General features: G+C 49.5%; 1 protein-coding gene across 1 annotated transcript in view; it reads left to right on the forward strand.

Moving 5' to 3' along the window:
• The window catches only part of LOC126527428 (uncharacterized), a 100,570-nt gene extending 74,302 nt beyond the window's left edge, over positions 1–26,268 (forward strand). Inside the window, exon 3 of the mRNA XM_055068742.1 lies at positions 25,985–26,268. Coding sequence (XP_054924717.1) covers positions 25,985–26,260 — 276 coding nt within the window. The 3' untranslated portion in view covers positions 26,261–26,268. The remainder of the gene's footprint in view (positions 1–25,984) is intronic.
• Positions 26,269–26,653: the final 385 nt, after the last annotated feature.

A 26,653-nucleotide genomic window follows, 5' to 3' on the forward strand; every position in this document is an offset into this window, starting at 1 on the left:
CTAATCGTTTATTTATCGCGATAAACGGCGTCTGCGCAAGCCCGGGGACTGATATATGGAGAGAACCAGCGCCTTTGAGATACTTTATTTTTCTTCGGAAAAATGATATTTTCATGGGCTATAGGCTTACCATTTTTTCCATTTTTCGGGGAAAATTAATCTCTGCCTAATCGTTTGTTTATCGCAATAACCGGCGTCTGCGTAAGCCCCGGGACTGATATATGCAGAGAACCAGCGCCTTTGAGGCACTTTATTTTTCTTCGGAAAAATGATATTATCCTGGGCTATATACCTTTTTTTCCATTTTTCGGGAAAAATTATTCTGTGCCTAATCGTTTATTTATCGCGATAAACGGCGTCTGCGCAAGCCGCGGGACTGATACATGCAGAGAACCAGCGCCTTTGAGGCACTTTATTTTTCTTCGGAAAAATGATATTTTCATGGGCTATAGGCTTACCGTTTTTTCCATTTTTCGGGAAAAATTAATCTGTTCCTAATCGTTTATTTATCGCGATAAACGGCGTCTGCGCAAGCCCGGGGACTCATATATGCAGAGAACCAGCGCCTTTGAGACACTTTATTTTTCTTCGGAAAAATGATATTTTCATGGGCAATAGGCTTACCATTTTTTCAATTTTTCGGGGAACATTAATCTGTGCCTAATCGTTCATTTATCGCGATAAACGGATTCTGCACAAGCCGCGGGACTGATACATGCAGAGAACCAGCGCCTTTGAGGCACTTTATTTTTCTTCGGAAAAATGATATTTTCATGGGCTAATAGGCTTACCATTCTTTCCATTTTTCGGGGAAAATTAATCTGTGCCTAATCGTTTATTTATCGCGATAAACGGCGTCTACGCAAGCCCGGGGGGATATGGGGAGTGACTTACCCGTCGAACCAGCAGAAATTATTCGACCGCCATGGTTTCGGCGACATTTTACTGGATGTCGCTTTCTGTTTTCTGCGAAGGTCAATCTTGCAAAATCAGTTTATTCATCGTGTAATCAGCCTCAGCCCGTGCGTTTGCATGGGGATTGATGTATACGTCCAGCCCCTCGCTTTCCAGGGTTGTGAGGGGACCTGCATGGATTCGCCGGCATTTAGGCTTACCTTTTTCTGCGAAAGTCAGCCTGCCTGTTTCGACGTCAGCGAATGAATTAGCATGGGTCGAGTCTTCACGTTCCCGAGAAGCGAGTGGACCTGGGGCTGCTTGTACGAACATTTAATAACGAAAATAATGAATTTAAGAAAGCGTTCCTAAACGTTCCCCAGACGATTCCTAGTCTGCACTAGAACGCGTTCTTCAATTCGTTATTGGATATTCGTGTAAGCCGCCCATGGAATCGCTGACATTTTATTGGGCTTTGTATGCTGATGCTCTTTGTTATTTTTTTTAGCTGTAGTGATTTCGGCCAATTGCGCTTATTCGTCGTGTAAACGGGCGTCAGCACGTGGATTAGCATGGGGAGTGATTTATGTACCGAATCAACACATTTAAGAGAAGCTAGTTACCTGGCTTCGCCGACATTTTAATGTCCGAAAATACTATCTTGCCTTTTCTTTTTCTTGTGAAAGTAAATCTGGACAAATGCGTTTATGACATCGTGTAAAAGGGTGTCGGCACCTGCAGAGCACGGGGAGTAGTACTTTATGCGCCGTACCAACGCTTTCAAGGGAAGCTAGTAGATGTTGCTTCGCTCGCATTTTACCGCATTATACACTCTAAGAAGAAAAGGAGGAAATGGGGTATTGAGGTTACTCCTTTAGGGGAGCAACTGATCTGCCGCAACCATTCCTCCTTTTAGGGGGTAAGTGCGAGGGGATCAACTGTTACTCCCCATGCTGTTACTCCTCCGAGGACTAACAGTTGCTCTTTTCCGATGCTCCTCAAGGGAGTAACGGTCATTATTTCCGATGCTCTGCAAAGGTGGAATTACTGAAATTAGGCATTTATACCCTAATAAAAAAGATTACTGAGCTGAAAAAAAAGAAAAAAAAGTTACCCGAAAGTACGATTCGAACTCACGTCGTCACGCTCCCAAGTCAGCTACTCTAACCACTACACCACGGCGGATTGGTTGGCGGGGTATGAAATTGAGACAGGTTAAGCACGGAACGCAGGTGCGGCAATGTAAAAGCAACTCGGCATTTTGTGTATGCTGTGCGGGGAAAGTGTAACGTTGAGTGTACCTGCGACCATACGCGATTGCGAAAAGAAATCTGCCCGAGTATTCTTAGGGTGCTTTCAACTGAGGCACTACGGTATGTAAACGTGTAGCGAGCTCAAACGGGGCACCTAAGACGACAGAGACGGACAATTGCTCTGTCGCTTAGTGTGTCCCGTTTGAGCTACACATCGCTTCAATTAAGTTCGTAATCTCCCTGTAACGGAAAGAACTTAGGTACTATTGACCAGCAAAATCTGGCAGTCTATCAATGACTTGTGCGTTTAATGTGTATCGCTCACTTATGGTGTGCGCACGAAGGGCATGACTCTTCACATTCCAACTTTAAATTTCACGCAATTTTCTCACGAAGAGGCAAGGTGCTGCTTTGCATGTAGTTCAATAGACAGTGCACGAACTTCGAACTATTCACGATTTATAGACAATAGTTTTTGCCGCATCACTGCACGACACGGACGAAAACAGCGGAGCGCATTGGGAGTAACTGTTGCCGTTCGTCCTCCCGTTGCTCTCTTTCCGACCAGGGACTAAACACTTACTCTCCAAAATTTGCACACGGCACGCACATCCATGCAGTTACTCCCTTGAGGGACGAAAGCGCCCTTTTCGGGACTAACTGCGCAGTTACTCCCGTTTTCCCCGGAATTCTTCTTAGAGTGTAGACTTAGCTTTTTTTACCGCGGAAGTCAAACTGGGCGAACCAGTTTATTTCTCGTGTGAATCGGCATCAGCACATGCATTAGCACGAAGAGCGATTTATGCGTCGAGCCATCGCTTCCCATAGAAGTGCATTTTAATGGGTTATGGGGGGGGGGGGGGGGGGGGCTCCAACACTGGAAAAGCTTGCGCCGCCGTCGGCGTGACGTGATATGGGGATCACGTGGGCACAGCGGCCGCGTCGGCTGCTTCGGAAGCAAGCTGTAAAGTTCCACCTGCGATGCGGTTCTGATTAAGTGGGGAGATTTTCTCGTTTCGGTTGTCTGCATGACAACACTTGGAAACAGTATAATAGGCAGCGGCTGCCTTTGAAGGTGTCCAACAAGGTAGGCTACTGATCGCTGCCACAGTGCCGGACGTATACGCAACGAAGCCCGCGGTGTCAGCCTTCACACGTGCCCGCAGGACAAGAAGCTGCGTGAAGCTTGAATCGTGAAACTCAGAACAGGCAAGCAGCCATCGGCTGCAACTCGGATGTGCAGCAAGCACTTCAGCGAAAAAGATTTCTGCTACGGCGTCGGGGCTGCGATGTTTGGTGCGTAGCAGGAAGCACGCATTGAGACGCTCGTCCGCGCGCGCTGCCCGGCTAATGTAATGAAGCTTTTGGTCTGTGAGCTTGCTGATGCTAGATACTGGCAAGTTCACTGGAATGGAAAAAGAATGGTAAGAAGCACATTAAAAAATAAGCATGACATAATAAATGACAGAAATAACGACATTGAAACGTCCGAGAAATTAGAAGACAAAAATGCTGAATCATCGCGATGGCACATCACAAGTCGTCGTGGCTTCGAAGACCCTAGTTATAACGAAATTACTTTTGAACAGCTCTGATGGCGTCCACGCAACGGTTGCTTGTGTACTGCCACATGCTAACACGATGTGGCACGGTGCGAAAACGCGCTCTCAGCGAAACATTGTGCACGGACACATTGGTTCCATATATATATATATATTAAGCCGACAAACACTGACACCAAGGACAACATAGGGGAAACTACTTGTACTTAATAAATGAAATAAAGAAACGATAAATTATTGCAAATTAAAGTGGATGAATAAACAACTTGCCGCTGGTGGGAACCGAACCCACAACCTTCGCATCTCGCGTGCGATGCTCTACCAATTGAGCTACCGCGGCGCCGTTTCCCCATCCACTTAGAACCCAGTAGAACCCTGGGAGTGTTAGCCAGCGCCACCGCTCACAGACCTTGGCGGCGGACGTGGAACGTCCTTTTTGCCGCAGGCGTCACGAGAACGTGATCTTTTGGGTGAAGGCAACTGGTCAATAAACCCACGCATACTACCTGAAGGCATCAATGTTGCCGGATTCGAGACCCTTGTTATGTAATAAACGAGAAGGGGGTTAACCGAGGGACCCGATTTTTATTAGTCATATCATAAGAAGCCAACAAACACTGACACCAAGGACAACATAAGAGAAATTACTTGTACTTAATAAATGATATAAAGAAAGGATAAATTATTGGAAATTAAAGTGGACGAATAAACAACGTGCCGCAGGTGGGAACCGAAATGCGAAGGTTGTGGGTTCGGTTCCCACTTGCGGCAAGCATTTACTATATATATATATATATATATATATATATATATATATATATATATATATATATATATATATATATGTTTCTTGCACTTGAAGAAACTTCGTGTTACCTCGAAGAATTGTTCACTGAAGTGATGGCCTTGTATGAGAATTTACAAAACCTCATAGTACGAGACAGTTCAATTTCACAGCCTGAGTCCTCTCCCAACGCCAAGTATCCGGCGTCTCTCGGTGGTGTAATCTTCCTTCGTGTAATTGTCGTATACTTCGCTACCACTAATATTGCTTCGCCTTTCCGGCGAAACTGCAGCCTCTCTCTGTCTTTTTTTTTTCTGTGAGTCCGAGTATAAGTGCTCCTGTGCATGATTGCTGTTGATTCTGATTTCGAGTGAATCGGGCTTGGCCTCATTTCGGTTACTGAGTGAATTATATAGTGTGCCCCAACTATCATGCACCAAGTCTTAAAGAAAGAGCAATTGCGTTACTAGAATAAAACCTAGTGCCTATTGTTTCCAGTACAGTGGAGTAACCGCCAGTAAGTCTCTCGTTCCTAAAATTTCATTCGACAATTGAAATTAACTATCCAGTTCAAGAAGTACTGTCCTAACTATCAAAGGGTCAATGAGGCATTTGTAGGCACCCCAAAATGACAACTGCTGTGTTTTCAGCGACGTAGTAATTGCGTGCAATTTTCTCTGACTGGCAAAGAAAACTCACGAAATATGAAAAATACCACTTCACTGCGCTCCCATCCGCATCATAAAGCAGCGCCTTCTATAAACTGATTGAAAGCAACTGCTTTGCCTGTCGCAAACTCGAAGAGACAGCGCCTCACCTTGATAATGGTACGGAAGGAGCACCAACAGTAGGTTTCGAGGCTTTGCAGCTAGCTGTTCCTTCCTCTCTACGTCATACTTGTTATCCGTCTCTCAAGGCCGACTGATCACATTGATAAAAAAAGCCCGTTGATAACGCTGCCGAAGCGCCTCTACCACGCACGAAACGCGAAAAGCAATGGAAGGGGCACAGAATGTTTCAAAAACTCGGCTCTGCTCGCACCGCATCGAAAGAGTGTGCGCGCAGCTATATTTCGGGCCAGAAACTTGCTTCGGACCAAAGCCAAATTAAAGTGATGGTTTTATTTTTCTTGATAGTGTATACCTGCTTTAAAGAACAAGCTCGTGGCAGAAAATAAAAGCAAAATAAACAATCTAGGAAGCGACCCACCTGTTGAGAAAGAGAAAGCCAATGCGTTTAGTAAAGTAAACAGCCACTTCTATATGAGCCGAATTGGCAATCGGGACGCCTGACCAAAAAACAAACAAAAAATACATCAGATTTCAGTGTACCCTTATTATCTATGAATCGTAAGCGCCGTTGAACACCATCTGCTGCCTAGAAGTGTTCGAATAAGTCTCCTACAGCTATGCAGTACTGAGTCCGCTTTATCACACCTTCAGTGGCTTCCTTGATGATTGGTGCTCGAATTCTACGGAAGACATCCGTTATCCTTGTCTTGAGCTAATCTGACGTCCGCCTCGATCAAGTAAGCAACAACTTTCACATAACCCCAAAGAAAGAAATGGAGTGGTTGGAGATCAGGTGACTTAGCCGGCCAATTTACAGACCCGTGCCTTCCAATCTCATGCGCATGAAAATTCGCATCCAGCCAGTTTTGTGCTCGGCTGCTGCAGTGTGCCGGTGCTCCATCTTGCTGATACCACAGATGTGGAAGACGTGACAGGGGCACTTCGCTAAGAAACTCATCCACTACTCCTTCAAGGATTTTGTCCACGTAACGCTGTGGAATCAGTGTGTGATCGAAGAAGGTGGGACTGATTATAGCACCGGCGTAAATTCCGCACCCCACATTGAACGACCACTGGTACTGGCGCCGGTTGCGCTTTACCCAGTGTGCATTGTAGTTACACAAATAGCCAGAATTATGCATGAATTTACCGGGGCGTTTCTGTGACAATTGGCTTCATACGTGCATCTGATGTTGCTCAAAAAGTGCGGTGACTCATAGGCTTTTGTGAGGACTCAATTCGATAAATCTAGATGATTCTACAGGTCCCTATCTACCAAGCATTAGTGCTAATTAAGGTGATACGGGTGAAAGGCCGTCGTTTAGACTCCTTCAAAGCGATGACTTGGAAGTTGGTAGCTGGGCGGCCACGTCCCGCACGCTAGCCTGAGGGTTTAAGCCCTGTTACGAACGGCCTGCAGGGGTGCCGACCTGCAAAATTTTACCAAGCCCGCTGCAGCAGCGGGGCTGGCGAACTAGAGGAGAAGCGATCGTCGAATCCCGCCCGGCCCGCAGCGATGACTCGTTTTGGGAAAACAACAATGCATCGTGTCAGCAGCCGATCTGCGCCACCATGTTTACTGCGGCGACTCGCTTTGTAAGGACGACAATACGACAGTCCCCAACCGAACGGCGCCGCTATGTCTGCACGCAGTCGGCGGACAAGGTATTGATAGTGGATTCGCCGTCACCGTCACGGTATTATTGGGGCGGAGGAACTCCTGGAATAAGAAGTTTTGTGGCGCCGTCTCACGGGCCTTAGAAGTCGTCAGTCAATGGACAGAAGCGGCGGCCACGGACTGCGGGATCAAGAGGCGCCTGCTCGGGGCAGGACCCGTGTCTGCGAGAACCCTGTCACCTCGTTGTGGTCAGTGAAACCTGTGCGGAAGTGAGTGCGTAAACCTTCCCCCTCAAAGGCGAGGCGGCTACGATGACTTTGAACGCTCGAATTGGTCGACGGTTGAACGGACGTTTTCCCTCACATAGGGATTTATGGAGGACAGAGTGTTTATAAGCAGCTGTCGCGCGGCTGCTGAGTGTGCATTCCTCTTTCAGTCCTGTTAGACTGATGAACTGTAACGTTCTCATGTAGATATTGTAAATAAATCCTATATTCCTCGTTCTCGATGAGAACAAGTCTCTCCTTCCAACAACGTCCTCAGCGTGGATGAGTTGGGCGACGGCATTGGCCAGCTAACATCTATTTCATGCCCGATCCCAACCATCACAACTGGCTGACAGCGGTGAAATGGACTTTGCGACGTGGTTCTGTGTCTGCGGTGAGTGCTTGGTTCTTGCTTTGACTCTCTAGGCTTCATTTTGTGGCTGTTCTGTTTAGAACAATATGGAAACTGGATTGTTGATTGTTAGCTAGGTTGGGTTTACCTAGGTATGTTTTGCGAGCAGGACCAAGGCAGTAAAGCAGCAATCATGGAGTTAAGGACACTGCTGAGAGACGAATTGTTGATTGTTGGTGAGGAACTGGGCCTAGAGGTACACAAGGAAATGCTAAAATGGGAATTATTGAAGCTGACTTCCGAAAAGGCCAGTGAGGAGGAAATTGAAATTGGGCCACAACTTCTTAGGAAAAGAGAGAAACGGGACAGAGAGAGAACGGGGCAGAGAAGAACGCGAGTTGAGAAAAATGCAACTTTAGCTTGAAAGAAAACGTCTGGAGTTGTCTCAAGGAAGTGAAGGGGCTCTGGGACGATCAAGTGAGGCAGAATCATGCCGCATGGACAGGCTTTTAAAGCCATTCGAGGTGGGGAACGACATAGGCTTTTTCCTAGGAAATTTTGAAAGGACTTGCGAGGAGATGAACTTCGGTCCGAGTATATGGCCATAGCGGTTGCTGTCTATGTTGCCGTGTGAGGCTGCGGAAATAATCGCTAGACTCAGTGCGCAGGATGCATATGATTATGCAAAGGTTAAGGCTAGTCTTTTGAAAAAGTACCGTCTTTCAGCCGAAGTTTTTCAGCTTTTTGGCAGAGGTTTAGAAGCACAGGCAAGAAGGATAGCGAGGTATATCCGGAGTTCGCATATAGCTTAAAGGCCAACCTAGTCGAATGGTTGAAAAGCGCGGAAGCGCAGGAGAGTAGAGACATCATTGTTGAATGCATGTGTCTAGAGCAGTTTTACAAAAGCATCCCACAATCTGTGAAGCTGTAGGTGCAAGACAGGTAATGTAAACACTGTGGAAATGGCGGCTGAATTAGCCGAAAAGTACGCAACGCGTAGAAAGCTGAACGCCGAGGACGGAAATTGGGACGGTCGAAATGGACCGCGGAAACCACTTCCATCCAAAAAGGGTTCGCAGACTAGACGAGTGGAGCCTGTAGACGTGGAGGAAAAGCCCTCAGAAAAGAGCGAGGACAAATCAAACGGGGAAACCCCCGTGCAAGAGCTGAAAATAAAGTTCGAATCTGTTATACCGATCCGCTGCTATAAGTGCCACGACCTCGGACATATCGCTGTAAACTGCGGGAAGCCGAGCGTAGTTTTCTCCTACGTCGATGAAAAAGACGGGAATATGGAACTTTTAAGCCCATATCTTCACGACCTGCAAGATAATGACAAACCATGGCGTGTGCTGCGAGACAGTGCCGCCACTATGGACATTGTCCATCCGTCTTACGTGACGATAGATGACTTCACTAGAGAAGTAGCACGGATCAAACAGGTTGTAGAACACAGCGTGTGTCTGCCCATTGCCAAAGTCAAAATCAGTGGACCCTTCGGGGAGCTCGTGAACGAGGCTGTAGTTTCCAAATGTTTGTTGCTGCAGTACCCTTACATTTTTTTTTTTTTCGAATGGGTCGGATCCGTTACTGCTTGACAAGGGGCTTAAACTGGGAGAGGGCGTAGTACAGGCGTTGACGCGAGGGCAAGCTCGTAAAATCGCGTCGCTTTCGGCTGAAAATGCAAAAGCTGCTTCAGCGGAAGTAGCAAAAGAGGTAACTTCAGTAACCGAATCCGAGCTAGGCTCGAGGGACGAAAAAACGGTTGAGGAAAGCCTGCCAGCTCACCAGCTCAATGACAGCGGATCACTAGGGTGTCAAAGTTCACGTCTACAGGAATAAGAGCTCGCTGACGCACTCGCAAGCAAGACAGGGTCGTTACTATCAACGGCCTCAAAGAACTTTGCAGCTCTTACGTGTGGACAGAGAGTCACTGGCAGCCGATCAAAAGAATGATGACAGCTTAGCTAAATTATATCACGCAGCTAAAGAAGGCATTGCTAGGCGCAACGTGACGATACTAGAGAGAGGAGTATTGTATCGGCACTACAGAGACCGAAAGAGTAGGATTCTGGACGTTAGTCGTACCTACTAAGTACAAGGAGGACCTTTCGAGTTTCTGTCATGGAAATGGGTGGTCTGGCCACCTATCCATAAACAAATCGAAGGAAAGATTGCTTATGTATTACTACTGGCCTGGCTGTTTCAAAGACGTAGAAAACTTTGTAAGATCATGCGACGCCTGCCAGCGCTCGGGTAAACCAGGAGAAACATGAAAAGCTCCACTAAAGGTAGTGCCCTTAATAACAGAAACTTTCAGACGACTTGTGATAGACAGGGTAGGGCCTCTACCAAAGACAAGGTCGGGTTACCGGTACTTGTTTACCATGCTGTGTCCGACCGGCTACAAAGTTTCCAGAAGCAATCCCTCTGAAAGAGCTCAGCTCCCCGAAGTAGTAGACGCGCTTTTGACAGTATTCGCACGAGTTCCGTTTTCAGCCGAAATTCAGGCGGATCAAGGGTCAGTATTCACCAGCGCACTGACTTCCACATTCTTACAAAAGTGTGGGGTAAAGTTGATACACAGTTTCGTCTATCACCCTCAGTCAAATAATGTAGAGAGGTGGCACTCAGTGCTTAAGCGAGTTTTGCGGGCGCTCTGTTACGAACACATGGAGGACTGGGATAATTGTCTTTCGGCCACTTTGTTTGCATTGCGAACGGTTCCTCATGAGGCTACCGGGTTCTCGCCAGCAGAACTAGTGTATGGAAGGACACTCCGTTCTCCACTGAGAATGTTGAGAGAGATGTGGGAGGAAAGAGAGAGTCCAACAGAGGTAGAATACTTGCTAAATCTGCTAGAACGGCGAAGTTCAACTCAATTAGTCGAAAAGAACATGGGAGTAGCTCAAAAAAAACGCCAAATTCTATTACGACAAGAATGCGAGGCTTCGTACGTTTAACGCCGGAGACCAGGCAATAATCCTCAAACCTTCAAGAAAGAACAAGCCTGAAGTTCACTGGGACGGGCCCGTTAGTGTTGCACAAGCTTCCAGATACTAACTCTGCTCTGAATATGCCCGGTGGCAGGAAGGAGGCGAGGATATACCGCTGTACTTTGATGAAGCCGTACGTTGAGCGGAGCAGAGTAAGGGGCAGGATGACACTAGTACAGAGTTTAATGAGCATAAGGCAACCACCAACTCTGAAATCAGTCTTGAAGTGGCAAAAGATTCGGTAAGCTCGCACGCTCTTAGACCCGAGAAGCTAGATGAGCTAAAAGGGATGTTAGGGGAATATCTCGACAGATTCAGCGATCGGCCAGGTAGAACCGAACTAATAACGCATGAAATAGAGCTGACATCAACTGAACCCGCAAGATCAATGCCTTACAGGGTGTCTCCACGAGAGAGAAATTATGGAGGCAGAGATACAGCGCATGCTGGAATTTGGAGTTATTGAGCCCGCTGAGAGTGACTACACGTCGCCGCTAATACTTGTAGAAACCTCTAATAAGGTGCCTCGTCCGTGTATTGACTACAGGAAGTTAAATGCCATCGCTAGGGATCAGCTGTACCCTATATCCAGCATTGAGGAACGAATCGAAAGAGTTAGTGCTGCTAAATACATTTCAACTATAGATCTCGTGCGGGAATACAGGCAAGTTCCCCTTTCAGAAAGTGCCAGTTGCTATGCCGCATTTAACTCACCTGTACGCCCTTTTCGCCCTCTCGCACTCAGCTTCGGGCTGAAGAACGCGCCGTTTAGCTTCTCTAAGTTAATGGATATTGTCCTAAAGGACTTGCAGGAGTTCGCCTTGCCATATCTTGATGATGTAGCAATTTTTTCGGACAGCTGGGAACAGCACGTATTGCACCTCAAACAGGTGTTCTCACGGTTGAGGGAAGCCGGCTTAACGATGAAAGCGGAAAAGTGTAGGTTTGGATGCTCGCAGGTTACTTATCTGGGCCATGTTGTCGGTCAGGGCACGAGACGGCCGGCGGAGCTGAAAACAGCTACGATTGGAGATTTTTCCCAGCCGCGCACGAAAACAGCCCTTCGTTCATGTTTGGGACTTGTTGAGTACTATAAACGGTACATTCCGAATTACTCGCAAATAGCAACTCCTCTAACAGACGCCTTCAGAAAAGGAGCACCGAATAGCGTGCACTGGGATAAGGACAAAGAGAACGCTTTCCAAAATTTGAAAACTCTTATCGTTTCTCGTCCTGTGCTTCGCGCATCGGACTACGCAAGGGAATTCATAGTTCAGTGCAACGCAAGCGACAGGGGCATGGGCGTGGTATTTAGTCAGGTTGGCGCCGATGATGAGGAACATCCTATCCTCTATGCCAGCCGTAAACTAACTGTAAGAGAGGAAGCCTACAGCGCTTCAGAGAAGGAATGTGCTTGTTTGGTTTGGGCAGCCCAGAAGTTGTCATGTTACTTGTACGGAGAGAGATTCATCTTCGAGACCGACCACTGTCCTCTGACGTGGCTCAATCAAATGTCACACAAAAATGGCCGCTTGCTCCGATGGAGCCTCAATCTCCATGAGTACAGCTTCTCCGTTAGATATAAGAAGGGAAAGTTGCATAGCAAAGCGGATAGTTTGAGCAGGCTACTTTGAATTCTACGTTTAGGGATCCAAAATTTATGGATCCCACCTAAATTTTGGGGTTGCTATTGTTAATTTTGTTAAGCCAAGAACATCCCCTCTCATTTAGCAGGCTTCCTTCCATGATTGCTCAATTTGTCAGCACGAAATTCCTTCAAAAATTGGCGTAGAAAAATGCAGCATTTGTTGTCTCTGCACTTATGTTTTCTTTGAAGCCTAGCGGATCTAAAGTGATATCCAAGATACGTCATCTCGGTGTAGAACCATGTTGTGGGGTTCGTTTTGCGGTTGCCTGTCCTTGTTGGATGTTTTGGGACGGTGTCATCATTTCACAGCTGGTCGCTGCAAGCCAAGGCATCCTCACCTTGCCACCAGCCATTTTCTTCCTGCCCAATGGTTATCAGCACTGGCTAGTCGAGACTTTCCGGGCCATGGAGGAGCTGTTACGAACGGCCTGCAGGGGTGCCGACCTGCAAAATTTTCCCAAGCCCGCTGCAGCTGCGGGGCTGGTGAACTAGTAGAGAAGCGACCATCCAATCCTGCCCGGCCCGCAGCGATGACTCGTTTTGGGAAAACAACAATGCGCCGAGTCAGCAGCCGATCGGCGCCATCATGTCTACTGCGACGACTCGCTTTGTAAGGACGACAATACGACAGTCCCCAACCGAACGGCGCCGCTATGTCTGCACGCAGTCGGCGGACCAGGTATTGTTAGTGGATTCGCCGTCACCGTCACGGTATGATTGGAGCGGGGGAACTCCTGGAATAAGTTTTGTGGCGCCGTTTCACGGGCTTTAGAAGTCGTCAGTCAATGGACAGACGCGGCAGCCACTGTCTGCGAGATTAAGAGGCGCCTGCTCGGTGCAGGATCCCTGTCTGCGAGAACCCTCTCACCTCGGTGTGATCAGTGAAGCCTGTGCGGAAGTGAGTATGTAAATCCTCCCCCTCAAAGGCGGGTCGGCTAGAGTTCTCTAGAGGGTTTTGGTCGGCTACGACTTTGGACGCTCCGAATTGGTCGACGGTTGAACGGACGTTTTCCCTCACATAGGGATCTATGGAGTATAGTGTGTTTATAAGCAGCTGTTGCGCGGCTGCTGAGTGTGCATTCCTTTTTCAGTCATGTTAACTGATGAACTGTAACGTTCTCATGTAGGTACAGTAAATAAATCCCATATTCCGCGTTCTCGATGAGAACAAGTCGCTGCTTTCAACAACGTCCTCGGCGTGTGAGTTGGACGACGGCATGGGCCAGATATCATCTATTTCATGCCCGACCCCAACCATTACAGGCCATAAATGCTAGAACATCCGTACGTAGGCTAGGACTCAGAGATGGAGTCCTACGCCACTGTTTCTTGAAGCTGCCGGTCTGTCTCAGTTTTTCATCATTTCTGATGATAGTCGTCGCGTTTGGTCCTCCGCCACACTTTAATGAGTGTTATATATTTGGGGCCTTCCTCTTGTCATTTGCAGATTCCCAAGGCAAGGACCATTTTTATCTTCTGCTTATTAGAGAAAGACATAGCGACTGGGACGAAACAAAACGCACCTTTGAACATTTGCACTGACGTTGTCGATTCGCTTTTGTGGGGAAAGGTTTTATGACAAAATAAAAGAACCATCCGTGCACTTTATCTCTAAGACAACAGCTATCACAGCTTGTTTCCAACACCACACGCAACGTGTTACTAGCTTGATCATGATGTTTTACAACAAAGCTATATATGGCTAGCCAATTCGTCCGTCCGTCCATCTGTCGCATGTACGCCGAAAACTCCCCCGGCGCAACCCCATGCGAATGTATGAAAAAAGTGAAGGAGAGGCGCGCGATTGGCTGCACCAGTAGAGGCGTCGTTGCTCTCCGTCGCTGCCGTGCGGGCGCGCTGCAGTTTCTCTCCGGCTCCGAAATGGGTAGGCCACGCGCGATACGTACTGCTGAGGAGCAGGCAGCTTTCAATCAGCAACGCCGCGAGCAGAACCGAGAACGAGCTCGCCTACGCCGTCCCGATGTTGCAGCCCGGGCACAAGAACAGGCTCATGCAGCCGAGCGCAAGCAACGACTGCGTATCGAGGACCCGGCAGCCTACTAAGTCGTCGTTTAATGAACCGTCGGGATTAACCCAGTGATAAACACCGGGTCCGTACGTAGTCACGTGATATTCGCCACATTTCGCAGGGTTTATTTGTCAGTCGGGAAAAAAAATTGTGCGCATTTAGTAGGTCCCTGAAAACACCGCAGTTAGATGTCCCTTGACTGTGCCTACAAATTCGTCATTGACACTTTGGTAATTATGACAGTATGTCTCGAGTTAGATAATTATGTTTGCCTAATTAAATCTCAGTAACGAAAAAAATACTGGCAGCTACTCCACTGTACTGGAAACAATATGCACTAGATTTTCTTCGAGTAACGCACTAAAACTTCATTTGAGCCTAGTTGGCACATAATTCTGAACTTAAACTTACAGCGCAAACACACGTAGATAAAGGAGCGCACCTTGTTGAGCATATAAACTCTTGCAACAATTGTGAGGCGCGACTTGATGGGACGTCGATTCTTGGCAAAAGCAAGCATGAGCATGCGTGGCTTGCCTTAGAGGCCTACCACATAAAAAAATGCGATAATTGCACCAGTGACACATCTTTGTACCTGCACCCATCTGAATTTGACTTTCTACGTTTGCGTATGCGATAATTTGTCAGACCTCTGCAATGTAATTGTGTGGCCTAGGGTCTATGTATGCATCGACGACAAAGAAATAAAGAAGTCGTTAGTCAGGGCCAGTGTGTGTCGTATTCTCCTCTTATGGTCCGTCTTAGCTGTTTGCGCTGCAAGTTTCAGTTCAGAATTCGAGTAACGCATTGCTGTTTTTAAAAGTATTGGTGCATGGTAGTTAATTGGGACACCCTGTATATATTATTACGATATAATCGAGCGACGCTCAAGAGACGAGCCGCCGCGAGAACGACGAAGAAGTTGGTCGGTGTCCTTGGCACGAGCGATTGTCAGCCTGGCTGCCTGGCTCCAGTGTAAATAGCGCGTAAATAGCCTTTTTCGTCTGTGTCTTTCCACACGTAACATTCTGGTGGAGGTCAGCGATCCCCGTCCTCACCACGGAACTCCGAAGTGGTCGGCACACCGAGCTTGTCACCATGCCTCCCGGTGACGCGCCCACCTCTGCAACGGCTTCGGCTTGTCCCACTGCTCCAATCGTCACGGTCGCCCCACATCGCGACCCAGGTGTGTTCTCTGGCCTGGAGGGACAGGGTGTTGACGACTGGATCAAGCTATATGAACACGCCAGTGCTAATAACAAGTGGGACCCAACGATTATGCTCGCCAATGTCATCTTTTATCTCGGCGGCACCCCACGCGTGTGGCACCAAACGTATGACGACGAGATAACCAGTTGGGACAGTTTCAAAGAGAAGCTACGGGAACTGTTCGGCGACCCCATTGGGCGCAAGGCTGCCGCGAGAAAGGATCTTGCGTCTCGTGTTCAGTCATCTACGGAGCTGTACGTTTCCTACATCCTCGACGTCTTGGCTCTATGCCGCAAAGCTGACGATGCTATGTCCGAAGCAGATAAAGTGTCACATGTTCTAAAAGGCATCGTCGACGACGCTTTCAATTTGCTTGTTTTCGGCAACGTCTCGACTATCGACGCCATCATCAAAGAATGTCGTCGCCTCGAACAAGCTAAGAGCCGCCGTATCACCCACCACATCACGCGGCTACCCAACATTGCTGCTACGTCGACATGTGAGGGTCGACCACGTCAGACCACCACCTGTGACGACGTCACCCGTATTGTTCGCCGCGAACTCGAGGCCGCTTGTTCGCCCGCTTTCTCCACGACGCCTCCCGATCCGCCAGCAACCATCATTGCGATGATTCAGGCCGTCGTCCGCCAGGAATTTGAGAACATGGGTCTGAACTCCGTGTGTTCCACGTCTCAACCCAGCGTTCCCCAGTTCTCTAGCGGCCCTCCTCGTCCTCGGCAGTCCTTTTCCGCCACATCTCGCCGCAACCCGTCCGATTGGCGTACCCCTGATGACCGGCCGATCTGCTTCCACTGCTGTCGCATCGGCCACGTCGCTCGTCACTGCCGCAACCGATGGCCACCACCTCCTCGGACATACGCCGCCGCTTATTCCCGCACCTTTGGACCTTCCGTTCCCTATTGGCGGCGAGGAGTTACGGAGTCGCCATCTATCGGAAGCGCCTCGCTGGCGTAGTATGAGGGATCACGTGGCGCGCTCCTCATAGGTTTTGCTGTCAGCGCTCACTGAAAACACCACGCGCGAGCTCTCCCGGACATTTCTATAAGTACTTTCGAAACGAGATAAGTTTCTTACTGTCTAAATTATAATCTTGGGCAAACTGAAAGCACACAATCGTTTACAGACGCTATCTCTTTTCCGAATACGTACAGTGAACGCCACTGCGCGCGGTCGCCGCGATGGAGTCTCCCGAACCGGCTTCTTGCGTGAAAGGTAGGTAAACGCTGAGAGCAAACTATGTGAAATATGTTCTTATAGTGTTTGTATAACTAAATGGAGTGTAATAGAACGAAGCCTCAATGCAGCGATCGCGCAGATTCGCAGCGACCGACTGCGCGTCTGCATGCTTGTCCGCGCACTGTTTCGCTTTCTCCGCGCGCGCGTTTTCGCACCGTGCCATGAGCTTTAGGCCGCAGAATATGAGCATTTGACAGTATACAAGCAACCATTGTTGCGTGGGCGCTATCACAGCTGTTCAAAAATAATTTCATTGTAGACACTTCGACGCCTGATGTGCCGTCGCGACGATTCAATATTTTTTTTTCTTTTAAATTCTTTGACCTTTCAATACTATTTCTCGAGTTGCGTCGCACTGTATGTTTATCGGTGTTCTCAGCGTGCAATTTCCCGCTGCTCCTTTTTTGTAATCCAGTGCATTTATTCATAACACAAATATGACCATATGCCATGCTTTTTTTTTAAATGTGCTTCTTACCGCTGCCTTCCCACTCCACTGAAATTGCCAGTATCTATAGCATCGACAAGTTCATAGACCAAACCGTCATGACATTAGTCGGGCAGCGGACTCGGGCGAGCGTCTCAGTGCGCGTTTTCAGAACATCGCAGACTGGGCGCCGTTGCAGAAATCTTCCTCGCGTCTGTGCTTGCTGCATACCCGAGTTGTAGCCGATGACTGCCGGTTTTATGTTTCGCGAGCCAAGCTTCACGCAGCTTCTTGTCCTGCGGCTACGTGTGAATAAGGCTGACACCGGCCTCCGTTACGTGCGTCCGGCCCTGCGGCACCGAGCAGTAGCCTACCATGTTGCGCGCCTTCAAAGGCAGCCACTACCTATTGTAGTGCTTTCAAGCGTTGTAGAGGAGACACTCGAAGCGGGAAAATTTCGCCACTAAATGAGGACCGCAGCGCACGAGGGAATTTAAACTCGTTTTCAGCTCGCTTCGGCGCGCCCGAAGCAGCCGACGCGGCCGCTATGTCCACGTGATCCCTCCTAGCACGTCACGCCGACGGTGGCGCCAGCTTTTCCAGTGGTGGAGCTCGAGGCCAATACCACCCGCCATGAATCCACTGCCGCTGATGCTCCTGCTCGGAACCTTCGCTACAGCCGCTCGCCCTCACCTCGACGCCATCAGTCTCGTTCGCCCCAACCCCGTCGCTTCTCTTCGCCGCCTATCGCCTCCCGGATCCAGCCGGAAAACTAGGCACTGCAGCTTCTGGAGCTGAAGCTGCGTTGTCGACCCTGCCCTCAAATCCTCTGCTCACGTTACCCGCTAACCGAAACTTTCTTGACGTTGACGGCTATCCTGTCATGGCAGTCATCGATACAGGAGCACATCTTTCTATTATGAGTGCTGCCTTCCGACGACGTCTGAACGAGCTCCTCACCCCAGCGTCGGCACGCGTCGTCCGCGTTGCGGATGGCGGTACTGTGCCTATCATCGGCATGTGTACGGCACGCGTCAGCATCGCCGGCCGCCACACTCCTGTCCTCTTCACCGTAATTGATCACTGCCCCCACGACCTCATTCTCGGCCTCGATTTTCTCTCCGCCCATTCTGCTCTTATTGACTGCTCTTCCAGTACCCTTCGCCTTGAGTTGCCGATGCTCGCAGAACCTTCTGACGCACCCCACTGCCGCTTACGCCCCACCGGCTTTCTTCGCCTGCCGCCAAAGTCCATAGCCTACATTGAACTGTTCTCTTTCCCACCAGTTCCTGATGGCGAGTACCTCGTCACTCCTCTGCCCGACATCCCAATACAGTATGACGTCACCGTGCCTCACAGTATACTTACTATTACTGCGAACCGCACTCGCATGCCTGTCGCTAACTTTGGATTGGCAAAGCAAATTCTACCGCAAGGTATTTGCCTTGCCACCATTGATTGTCGCGGCGACCAATACGTGGCAGCGTTATCGACCGATGGTTCTCGTGAGTTAAGCATGCCCCTCGCGCCAGCCTCGAGCGTCGATCCCACCTTAAAGAAAATGGTTGCGACGGACCTGTCCTCTACGCAGGCTGAACACCTTTGCGAAGTATTATCGTCCTACCGCGATATTTTCGACTTCGACGATCGCCCTATAGGCCAGGCGCTCGCGGTCAAGCATCGGATTCTTACTGGCGATGCTGCGCCCATTCACCGACGACCGTATCGAGTTTCTGCGTCGGTACGCCGAGTAATTCAAGATAAAGTGAACAAAATGCTCGGTAAAAACATCATTGAGCCTTCATCGAGTCCCTGGGCGTCACCTGTGGTGTTGGTTAAGAAGGACGGCACGTGGCGCTTCTGTGTAGACTACCGTCACCTGAACAACATTACAAAGGACGTCTGCCCGCTCCCACGTATAGACGACGCCCTTGACTGCCTGCACGGTTCCAGCTATTTCTCGTCTGTTGATCTTCGCTCGGGATACTGGCAGATTGCTGTTGACGATATGGACAGAGAAAAAACCGCGTTCATCACACCTGATGGCCTATACCAAATTAATGTAATGCCGTTTGGATTATGTAACGCCGCTGCCACCTTCGAGCGTATGACGGACTCCTTGCTCCAAGGTTTCAAATGGTCCACATGCCTCTGCTACCTCGACGACTGTCATCGTCTTCTCGCCAACGTTCGACACTCACCTTGAGCGTCTCACAAGTATACTTGATGTATTTCGAAAGGCGAAGCTGCAACTTAACTCGTCCAAATGTCGTTTTGACCCCCGACAAATTACTCTTCTGGGCCATCTCGTTGACGCTTCCGGAGTACAGCCTGATCCCGACAAAACTCGCGCTGTCCCAGTTTCCGGTTCCGAAGACAGCCGCAGACGTACGAAGTTTTGTAGGGCTGTGCTCGTACTTTCGTCGTTTGTTCCAGATTTTGCGACAATTGCTAGGCCCCTAACTAATCTCTTGAAGAAAGGAGTACAATTCTCGTGGGGTATTGCAGAAGCCGCCGCCTTCTCTCGTCTCGTCACTCTTCTAACCTCAGCACCGATAATTATCGCACCCTCTGCTCTACAATGTCTCCCATGTCAATGGGAATGGTGTTGACCGCTCCCCATATAGCTAAGAGTTCAGCGTGCAAGGTTGCACCTCCGGGAAGCTGACATGTGTGATAGCCATTGTGTTGGGATGCAGATGTGCTAACACAGGCCATGCTTGCTATGTCGTTTGTGATTGCAGCGTCCGTGTAGATGTTAATGGTGTGCTGCGGCATTCTTAGTACCAATCTCTTTCCAAATATTTTTCTAGCTTCCACATTTCGTCTGACGATAGGGCGTTGTTGCCTCCGTATGCCCAGTGGTGCTTCCCATGGCGGGGTTATGGTCGCTTCCGCGGGCTTTGGCTTCGCACGGACTTCTTTATCCCATGACATGATCCGTTTTCTTTGAGTCGTGTTTTCCAACCTGGATCGCATTCGAATTCGTGCTTCATTATGTCCAGTATGAGTGGAATCATTACGAGCTTGAGCAGGTCCTCGTTCCTCGTGTGCTTCGGTAGCCCAGTGATCGTACGGAGGATGGTCCTGTGTAACTTTTCGATGTCGCCGAGGTCTCGTTCAGAGGATTCGTACACGGGTGCCCCGTAAAGAATCCTGCCAACTTCATTTTTGCTTTAGTGTGCGAATCCATAGCTGGGGGCTGTTACAGCTAGCAATCTGTGCTCCAAGGATCCTAATTTGTCCATTGATCGACGTAATATCCCTTTGGCCGATGTGTAAAGTGATCTGCTTGCTACGTTGGTCGCTTTCTTTCCGTCTACGCTGATCAATTCCATCTTCTCTGGCGAGAGTTACAGTCCGAGGTTGTCTAAAGTGTTGCTAAGGCTCAGGATCGTTGCTTGCAGTTCAGTTTGCATGCTCTGCATGTCGGAATAATCCACCACTTCCATCCATATTGTTATATCGTCGGCGTAAATAGTAAAGCGGGCCGAAGTGTCACGCTCAAGATTCTCTGCCACCCGTGTCATGGCCAGATTTAATAGCATAAGTCCGAGGATGGAGCCTTGGGGCACTCCCCTATCCAAGCAGTAGGTATTCGGACTCAATCCCGGTACTTTGCCATGGAGCTGGATTGGTCTGCTTTGGAGGAAGCTACGGATACAATTGTATGTTCTTTTGCTAGGGTACCTGGATGCCAATTTCTGTAAGATGGCCTCCTGTTTCACGTTACCGCATGCTTTACGCATATCGACTGCAAGAATATAGTCAGGCATCTGTTTGCGAGACTTACGGTTGATCACTCTGCGGAGCAACCAGAGGCAGTCATGTGTGCCCATGTTAGGCCGAAAACCTGCCTGCGCAGGATGCAAACCCGGTCGTACATATTCGATGGCGTTAGAGCTATGAGGCGTAGGTTAGCTGGTTTCGTGTGGTCCTTGCCCGGCTTCGGTATAGGGTAGATGAGAGACAGTTTTAGTGAATCTGGCACTATTCCGGATTCCCAGGATTTATTGACAATTGTTAAGAGCTGTTCTTGAGCTTCATTGCCTAGGTTACGAAGTTCCTGCCAAGTCACTCCACCGTGCCCGGGAGCTGACTTCGTTTTGCCTCGTGCAGGGGCCGCTACGATTTTACTCAGCGTAAAGGGCGTGCCTAGCTCCTCTTTCGCATTGTCTATCGTGGCACAAGGCAGCGGTTCCGGAGGCGCCTCGGCAGCATGTGGAAAGTGTGGATGACGCGTTCCTCAAGCACGGCAGGCTCTTCTCGCAAAAAGAGCTCCGCGAGAGGAGGCGCGTCTTTCTTGCTCCCAAGCAGGCTCCTTAAAACCTGCCATAGCCTTTTTAAACCGGTTTCCCGGCCAAGCTTCGCGCACGTATTGTACCACGTGTCTGCTTCGAGTTGTTGGTATTCCTTGACGAGTCCGTATTGATGTTTAAGGCGCATTAGATCTTTGTGACGCTTTCCTTTATACCGGTATTGCTGTGTGAGGTGGTTGACCTTCCACCATAGATTTACAAGGTGCATATCCATGTGAGTTGTAGTGTCATCGCATGGGATAGTGTCTCTGGCCTCCGGCCGTGCCTCCGCTATCATATCGCTGAATTGTTCAAAGTCCGCAAAAGAGTCCCCTGTGGCCATTCGAAATTTTTTCCAGTCAAGAAACACCGCTTCTCTCCTCTCTGATCTTTTTGCGATTGAGCGTGATAATAGAGAGTTTTAGAATAGGGGCTCCAATAGTTTGGGGCCCCAAAGAGCTTTGCGGGTGTTCGCGTTGGGGCACGTAGGAGTGAAGAGTTTTATAATAGTGTTTTACGTTTGCGGATAGCGTCTTGCGCTGACAGCGCCACTACGGCGTCAAAGAAAAGCTATTAGAAATAATTAAATAAAACATACCATTTTATGATAGGAACAATAATTTCGACTTGCGTGTATTCGCGTTTAATTGCAAGTTAGAGGTTATTCTGTAAGCAGCAAACAATTAGTTGCGCTTAGTTTTGAGCAAACCAACTTTACTAGCCTTCACCAGCCAAGCTTAGGCGTGTTAGGCCTACGAGCCATAAAATCCACAATCGAATTCAAAATCAGCGGCGTCTAATGAGTCAATCTTCATTACACACGCTAGTTGAGGGAAAGCGATAACCGCAGTCACTTCTCCTAGCTTGCGAACTTCACGCGTTACCGCGAATGGAACCCAGTTTTGTGCTAGGTTAGAGCCGTCGCTTTGATGGGTGCCGCCATGTTTGCCGACGCAAAGCTTTTGGGGCCGCTAATGGGCTCCCGCTAAATCGGTGAAACAGCATTCCCAACGCAAAACCCAAACGCAGTTTGCGTCTTGCGCATGCGCAGTGGCTTCGACGCTATTTCGTTGGGGCCCCAAAACGTTTGGGGCCCCTATTCTAAAACTCTCTAATTATTGGTAAATGGTCGCTTCCCCATATCGTCGATTCTACGTTCCATTGTCTTATGAGCCCTGGAGTGACTAGTGTCAGATCGGGCGTTGTGTCCTGTTGTCGCGCGTGTAGCCCTATGCGGATTGGTGTTTTTGGTGTGTTGCATATGTCTAGAGTTGACATTTCTATTGCGTCGTGCAGTATGCGTCCTCTCGGGTCAGCTTTCACGTAGCCCCATGTTTGATGCTTGTCGTTAAAGTCTCCCCCCACTAGAATGGGAAAGCCTCCGGCTTGTGCCTGCACCTTACCAAGCCATTGGTAGGAGTCATTCCGGTGCTTGCCCGATAGTGGTCTGTAGTACGTGGAGACTGCAACCATTGGCCGGTGGCCGCGCGGACAGATTTACTGCCACAATTTCTCCGAAACCATTACATAAATCTGGTATTTGCAGTTCGGTTGCGGTGCAATCATGTCTAACTAAAAGAGCAGCTTGGTCTTGCGCTTGTTGGTTTCCTTTTCCCTGGTGTAGTATCGTAGCTTGCTGAAAGGTTCGGTAACCTCGAATAGTGCATGGTCCCCTTCTCTCCTGTTGAAGCACAAGGGGTATGAACTTTTGAATTTGCTGTCTTAGTGTGGATCCATTCTGCGTAAAACTTCGACAGTTCCATTGGATGCATATAGGCCGTGCCGTCATCCTTCATCTGCTGGCTTACTCCTTTTAGGTACATCACATTACTTCTGAATATTTCTCTGAATTTCCGTGAATATCGCCTGCATCTGAGTTTGTATTGCACTTATTACTGTCTGAAACTCCTCCCGTAGGTTCTTTTCGAGGCGCTGGGTCTCAGTGCGTCTTTCCTGCCGTAGGATGCTCAGCATCAGCGCATGCGCCGTCTTGGGCCGTTAGTGGTTTTGACACTGACGGTGCCTGGTTCTGCTGAGTTTGTGCAGGTCCTGAGTGTTGCAGCTTTCTAGAGTTTGCCGTGATTTTCCGACTAATTGATCGCCCGACCCGACTGTTAGAACGCGTGCGTTTTTCTCGGTCTGCCGGCGTCTCTGATTCACGTTGCCGTGGCGTTGGCGGTGGTTGCGTATCTCGTTGCTCTGGTGGTAGTCGTGCGAGTATTTGCTGCAGCATTGCTCTCAACTGTTGATTTTCCTTAGTTCTTTTATTTGTTGCTCATAGTGAGCGGATAGCGTGTGTTGTGTGGATGTTCCCGCCAGCACTTTTTCAGACCAGGTCACTGTCCTCTGACCTTCTTCTATGTTCTGCAGGACTTTCTTAATGACTTTCGGTGCACGGCTAGGACAGGCTGAGTTTAGCGATATGTGGCCCTGTTTCTGGCATGCGACACAGAATAGCTCTTCGTTGCATTCGTTGTCTTCAGGGTGTTTTCTACCACACTGCTTACAAACTTCGTCTGAAGGGCAATACTTGGCAATGTGTCCCAATCCGTGACAATTGTAGCAAGCTATAACCTTCGGTCTGTACTCGAGCACCCTTGTGATCTCATAATCGAATACGAGCCTGTTTGGGGGAGATCCGTGTTAACTGTTAGCAGCAGCATGTTTGTCTTCCCGAGCAGACGTGCCTCTAGGATAGTTGCCGTCTCGCATCTCAAGTGATCCTCGATATATTCAATGGTATGGCAGGGACGCACCTTGATGACCCCCCGACCATCGAGGGATGCGCCACGGAGTCTTCGGCTGCAGCTCGGCGTTCACTCGGCGTTTCGACGCTCTCAGCGCGCTTCGCTCGTCGCGTTGTCTGCATTTTGGAGGGGCTATTCAACTTTTCGGCGTCTCCAAGCTGAGGTGAGCATGGAGTTCCCGCGCTGGGTCCACTCGAGTGCGAATGTTGCTGTGGTGGCGACATGATGTAGTGCTCGCCTGGCCGGCCGCGCCGAGGCCGCACTCGGGATAGGCCCAGACATGGTTAGGCTAAGGTCAGCAGGTCGCCGTCGATAGTGTCCTCGTAGCCAGGAAAGAAACGTCAATTAGAGCCGTGAAAAAGCACCCCACACTCACAGAAAGTACTCACAGTGTCGTTGCTCAGTGTTTTACCAAGTTGAATGATAGTTCCACACAAGCTTAAACCATCGAAGAGCCAAAGTGGGACACGTCTTCACATTCTGGCGATCGCAGCCTCCCCCCCCCCCCCCCCGCCCGCCGCGAAGGATAAAAAGATCGTCAGCATACACCAATGAAGTGCACCACTCACGCCAGTTCACAGTCATCCTTCTATTTCACAGCAGTTTTTCAGGCGTAAGCAATGCAGGGCCCTCAAATCACACACTTCGGAAAGGTACAGCGTCCCTGGAAAACCACTGGCAACTAAGCTGCTGCCCGGCAGCTGTCACCTTTGTTTCATGCTTAGCGTTTGCACGACTTTGAGCCTCCGAAAGTCAAATAAATAAATAAATAAAAGCAAAGCTAGTATCGTAATCCTGCATTTGGTTGCTTCGACACAGTACGTGTACTATGGCACCGCGCTTTCTCACCAACTCTGCAGGTCATTGATTCAAAAAGGAGCTCGGCCAAGCTGCCACCCTTCGGTTTCGCTGGCCACGAGTGGAAACGGTGGCCAAGAACGAAAAGTAATCACCGTCGCCTGTCACCGCGCATTCTTGTCAGACGGAGCGTTACACGCAACAGCTGTGTCACACTAGGGAGGAGCTTCATAGCGGGTGCCGCCGTCTCGCATCCGTAATTAGACGGATTGGGCTGAAATTTCAGACGTGCATATCTCAGGACACGGGCGCGTCGCTTGTCGCGCAAGAAATCGCGTGCATGGGGTTTATACCTTAAGGAGCTCGTGTCGCAGAAAAGCCGGTGCGGCGGCGTTGGCCGTGAGCGAGAAATCCCGGAAGGCAATTCATAAATAAAAACAACTTGCAAGATGGGCTGGGTGGGAATCGAACCAGGGTCCCCGCAGTGCGAGTCGGAGACGCTACCACTCAGCCACGAGTTCGATGGTTCAAAGCGGGACAAAAGCGCCTCTAGTGAATGCGCTGTTGCCTTAGAAACGTGCCATAGAAAGTTATACTGCGGTGCATATAGGTAATTATGAGCATGTAAATTACAGAAGTCGCAGTTACGAGAGTAGCGAAGTACGTTTCCGCTACATTTCTTCTGCGCTTGGCGCACACGCAGAGCCATCTTGCGGCAAACACAGACGACCCCCTCCTCGCAACGTACGGCGCTGCCCCAGCAGGTGGCACGCCACTCGCCCGCTTCGCCCCTTCGTCTCGTCAAGAGCATGCCGAGCGAATGAGTGAGCGGTGCGAACGAGGTGCGATAACGCTATCGCGTTCCACTCTTGAAGGCGAAGCTTAAGCGTCCTCCAATTTTTTTTTCTCTGTCTCTCAAGGGGATCGGGGGTGGTGATCGATTTGTTTCAATGCTGTCGGGTTCTGTTCAGTAAGCGTTAAACCTATTTTGCGAACGCCCCAATCGAGACTCGCGCGAGGTCAGAGCAGAACAGCCAACGCGCCGTCCACTGCAGGCGACAGAGGTCCAGGTGACGACGCCCAACAAGCGCCTCTACCCGGGCGACGTGCTGCTCATGGTGGACGGCGTGCCTGTGGACACCATGGACCAACGCGGCGTGAAGGCCGCCCTCGCCAAGGGGGCCGACGAGCTGAGCATCACCGTCGCGCCCATGTCGCCCCTGCGCCTGCGGAGGCCCTCGTACACGCGGCTGCACGAGACCGTCATGTCGGACGCCAACGTGCCCGAGCCGTCGGCCAAGGCCAACATCGAGGCCGCGCCGCAAAAATAAAAGCGCTGTAAACCACTTTCCGCATTCAAAGTGCGCGTTTCCGCTCCCTGTGGAACAGCATTTGTCCGTCAGTAACGAAACCGGACAATAAGCGTTACTTTTATCGCATGTCCACGATATGGCTCTTCAACTCTAAGTAATCGTAGTTTAAATGTCTTTTCCATTATTTTTCTATTATTTTATTATTTTCTATAAGGCATTTCATCACCCGCTGTTAAGCAACAAACTTATTTCCCCTTCTCCGTATGTATTGCCCATACTAAATCACATTCATAAGGTCGGCATTTCATTATGCAGATCCAACGCTTTCTTGCACGCATTTGTACCACGCACTTCCAGTGAGTGGAATCGCCTTCTCGCCTCGACGGCCACCATCGTAGACCACCAGTTATT

Source organism: Dermacentor andersoni, chromosome 9 (assembly GCF_023375885.2).
Source record: "Dermacentor andersoni chromosome 9, qqDerAnde1_hic_scaffold, whole genome shotgun sequence".
Taxonomy (NCBI): domain Eukaryota; kingdom Metazoa; phylum Arthropoda; class Arachnida; order Ixodida; family Ixodidae; genus Dermacentor; species Dermacentor andersoni.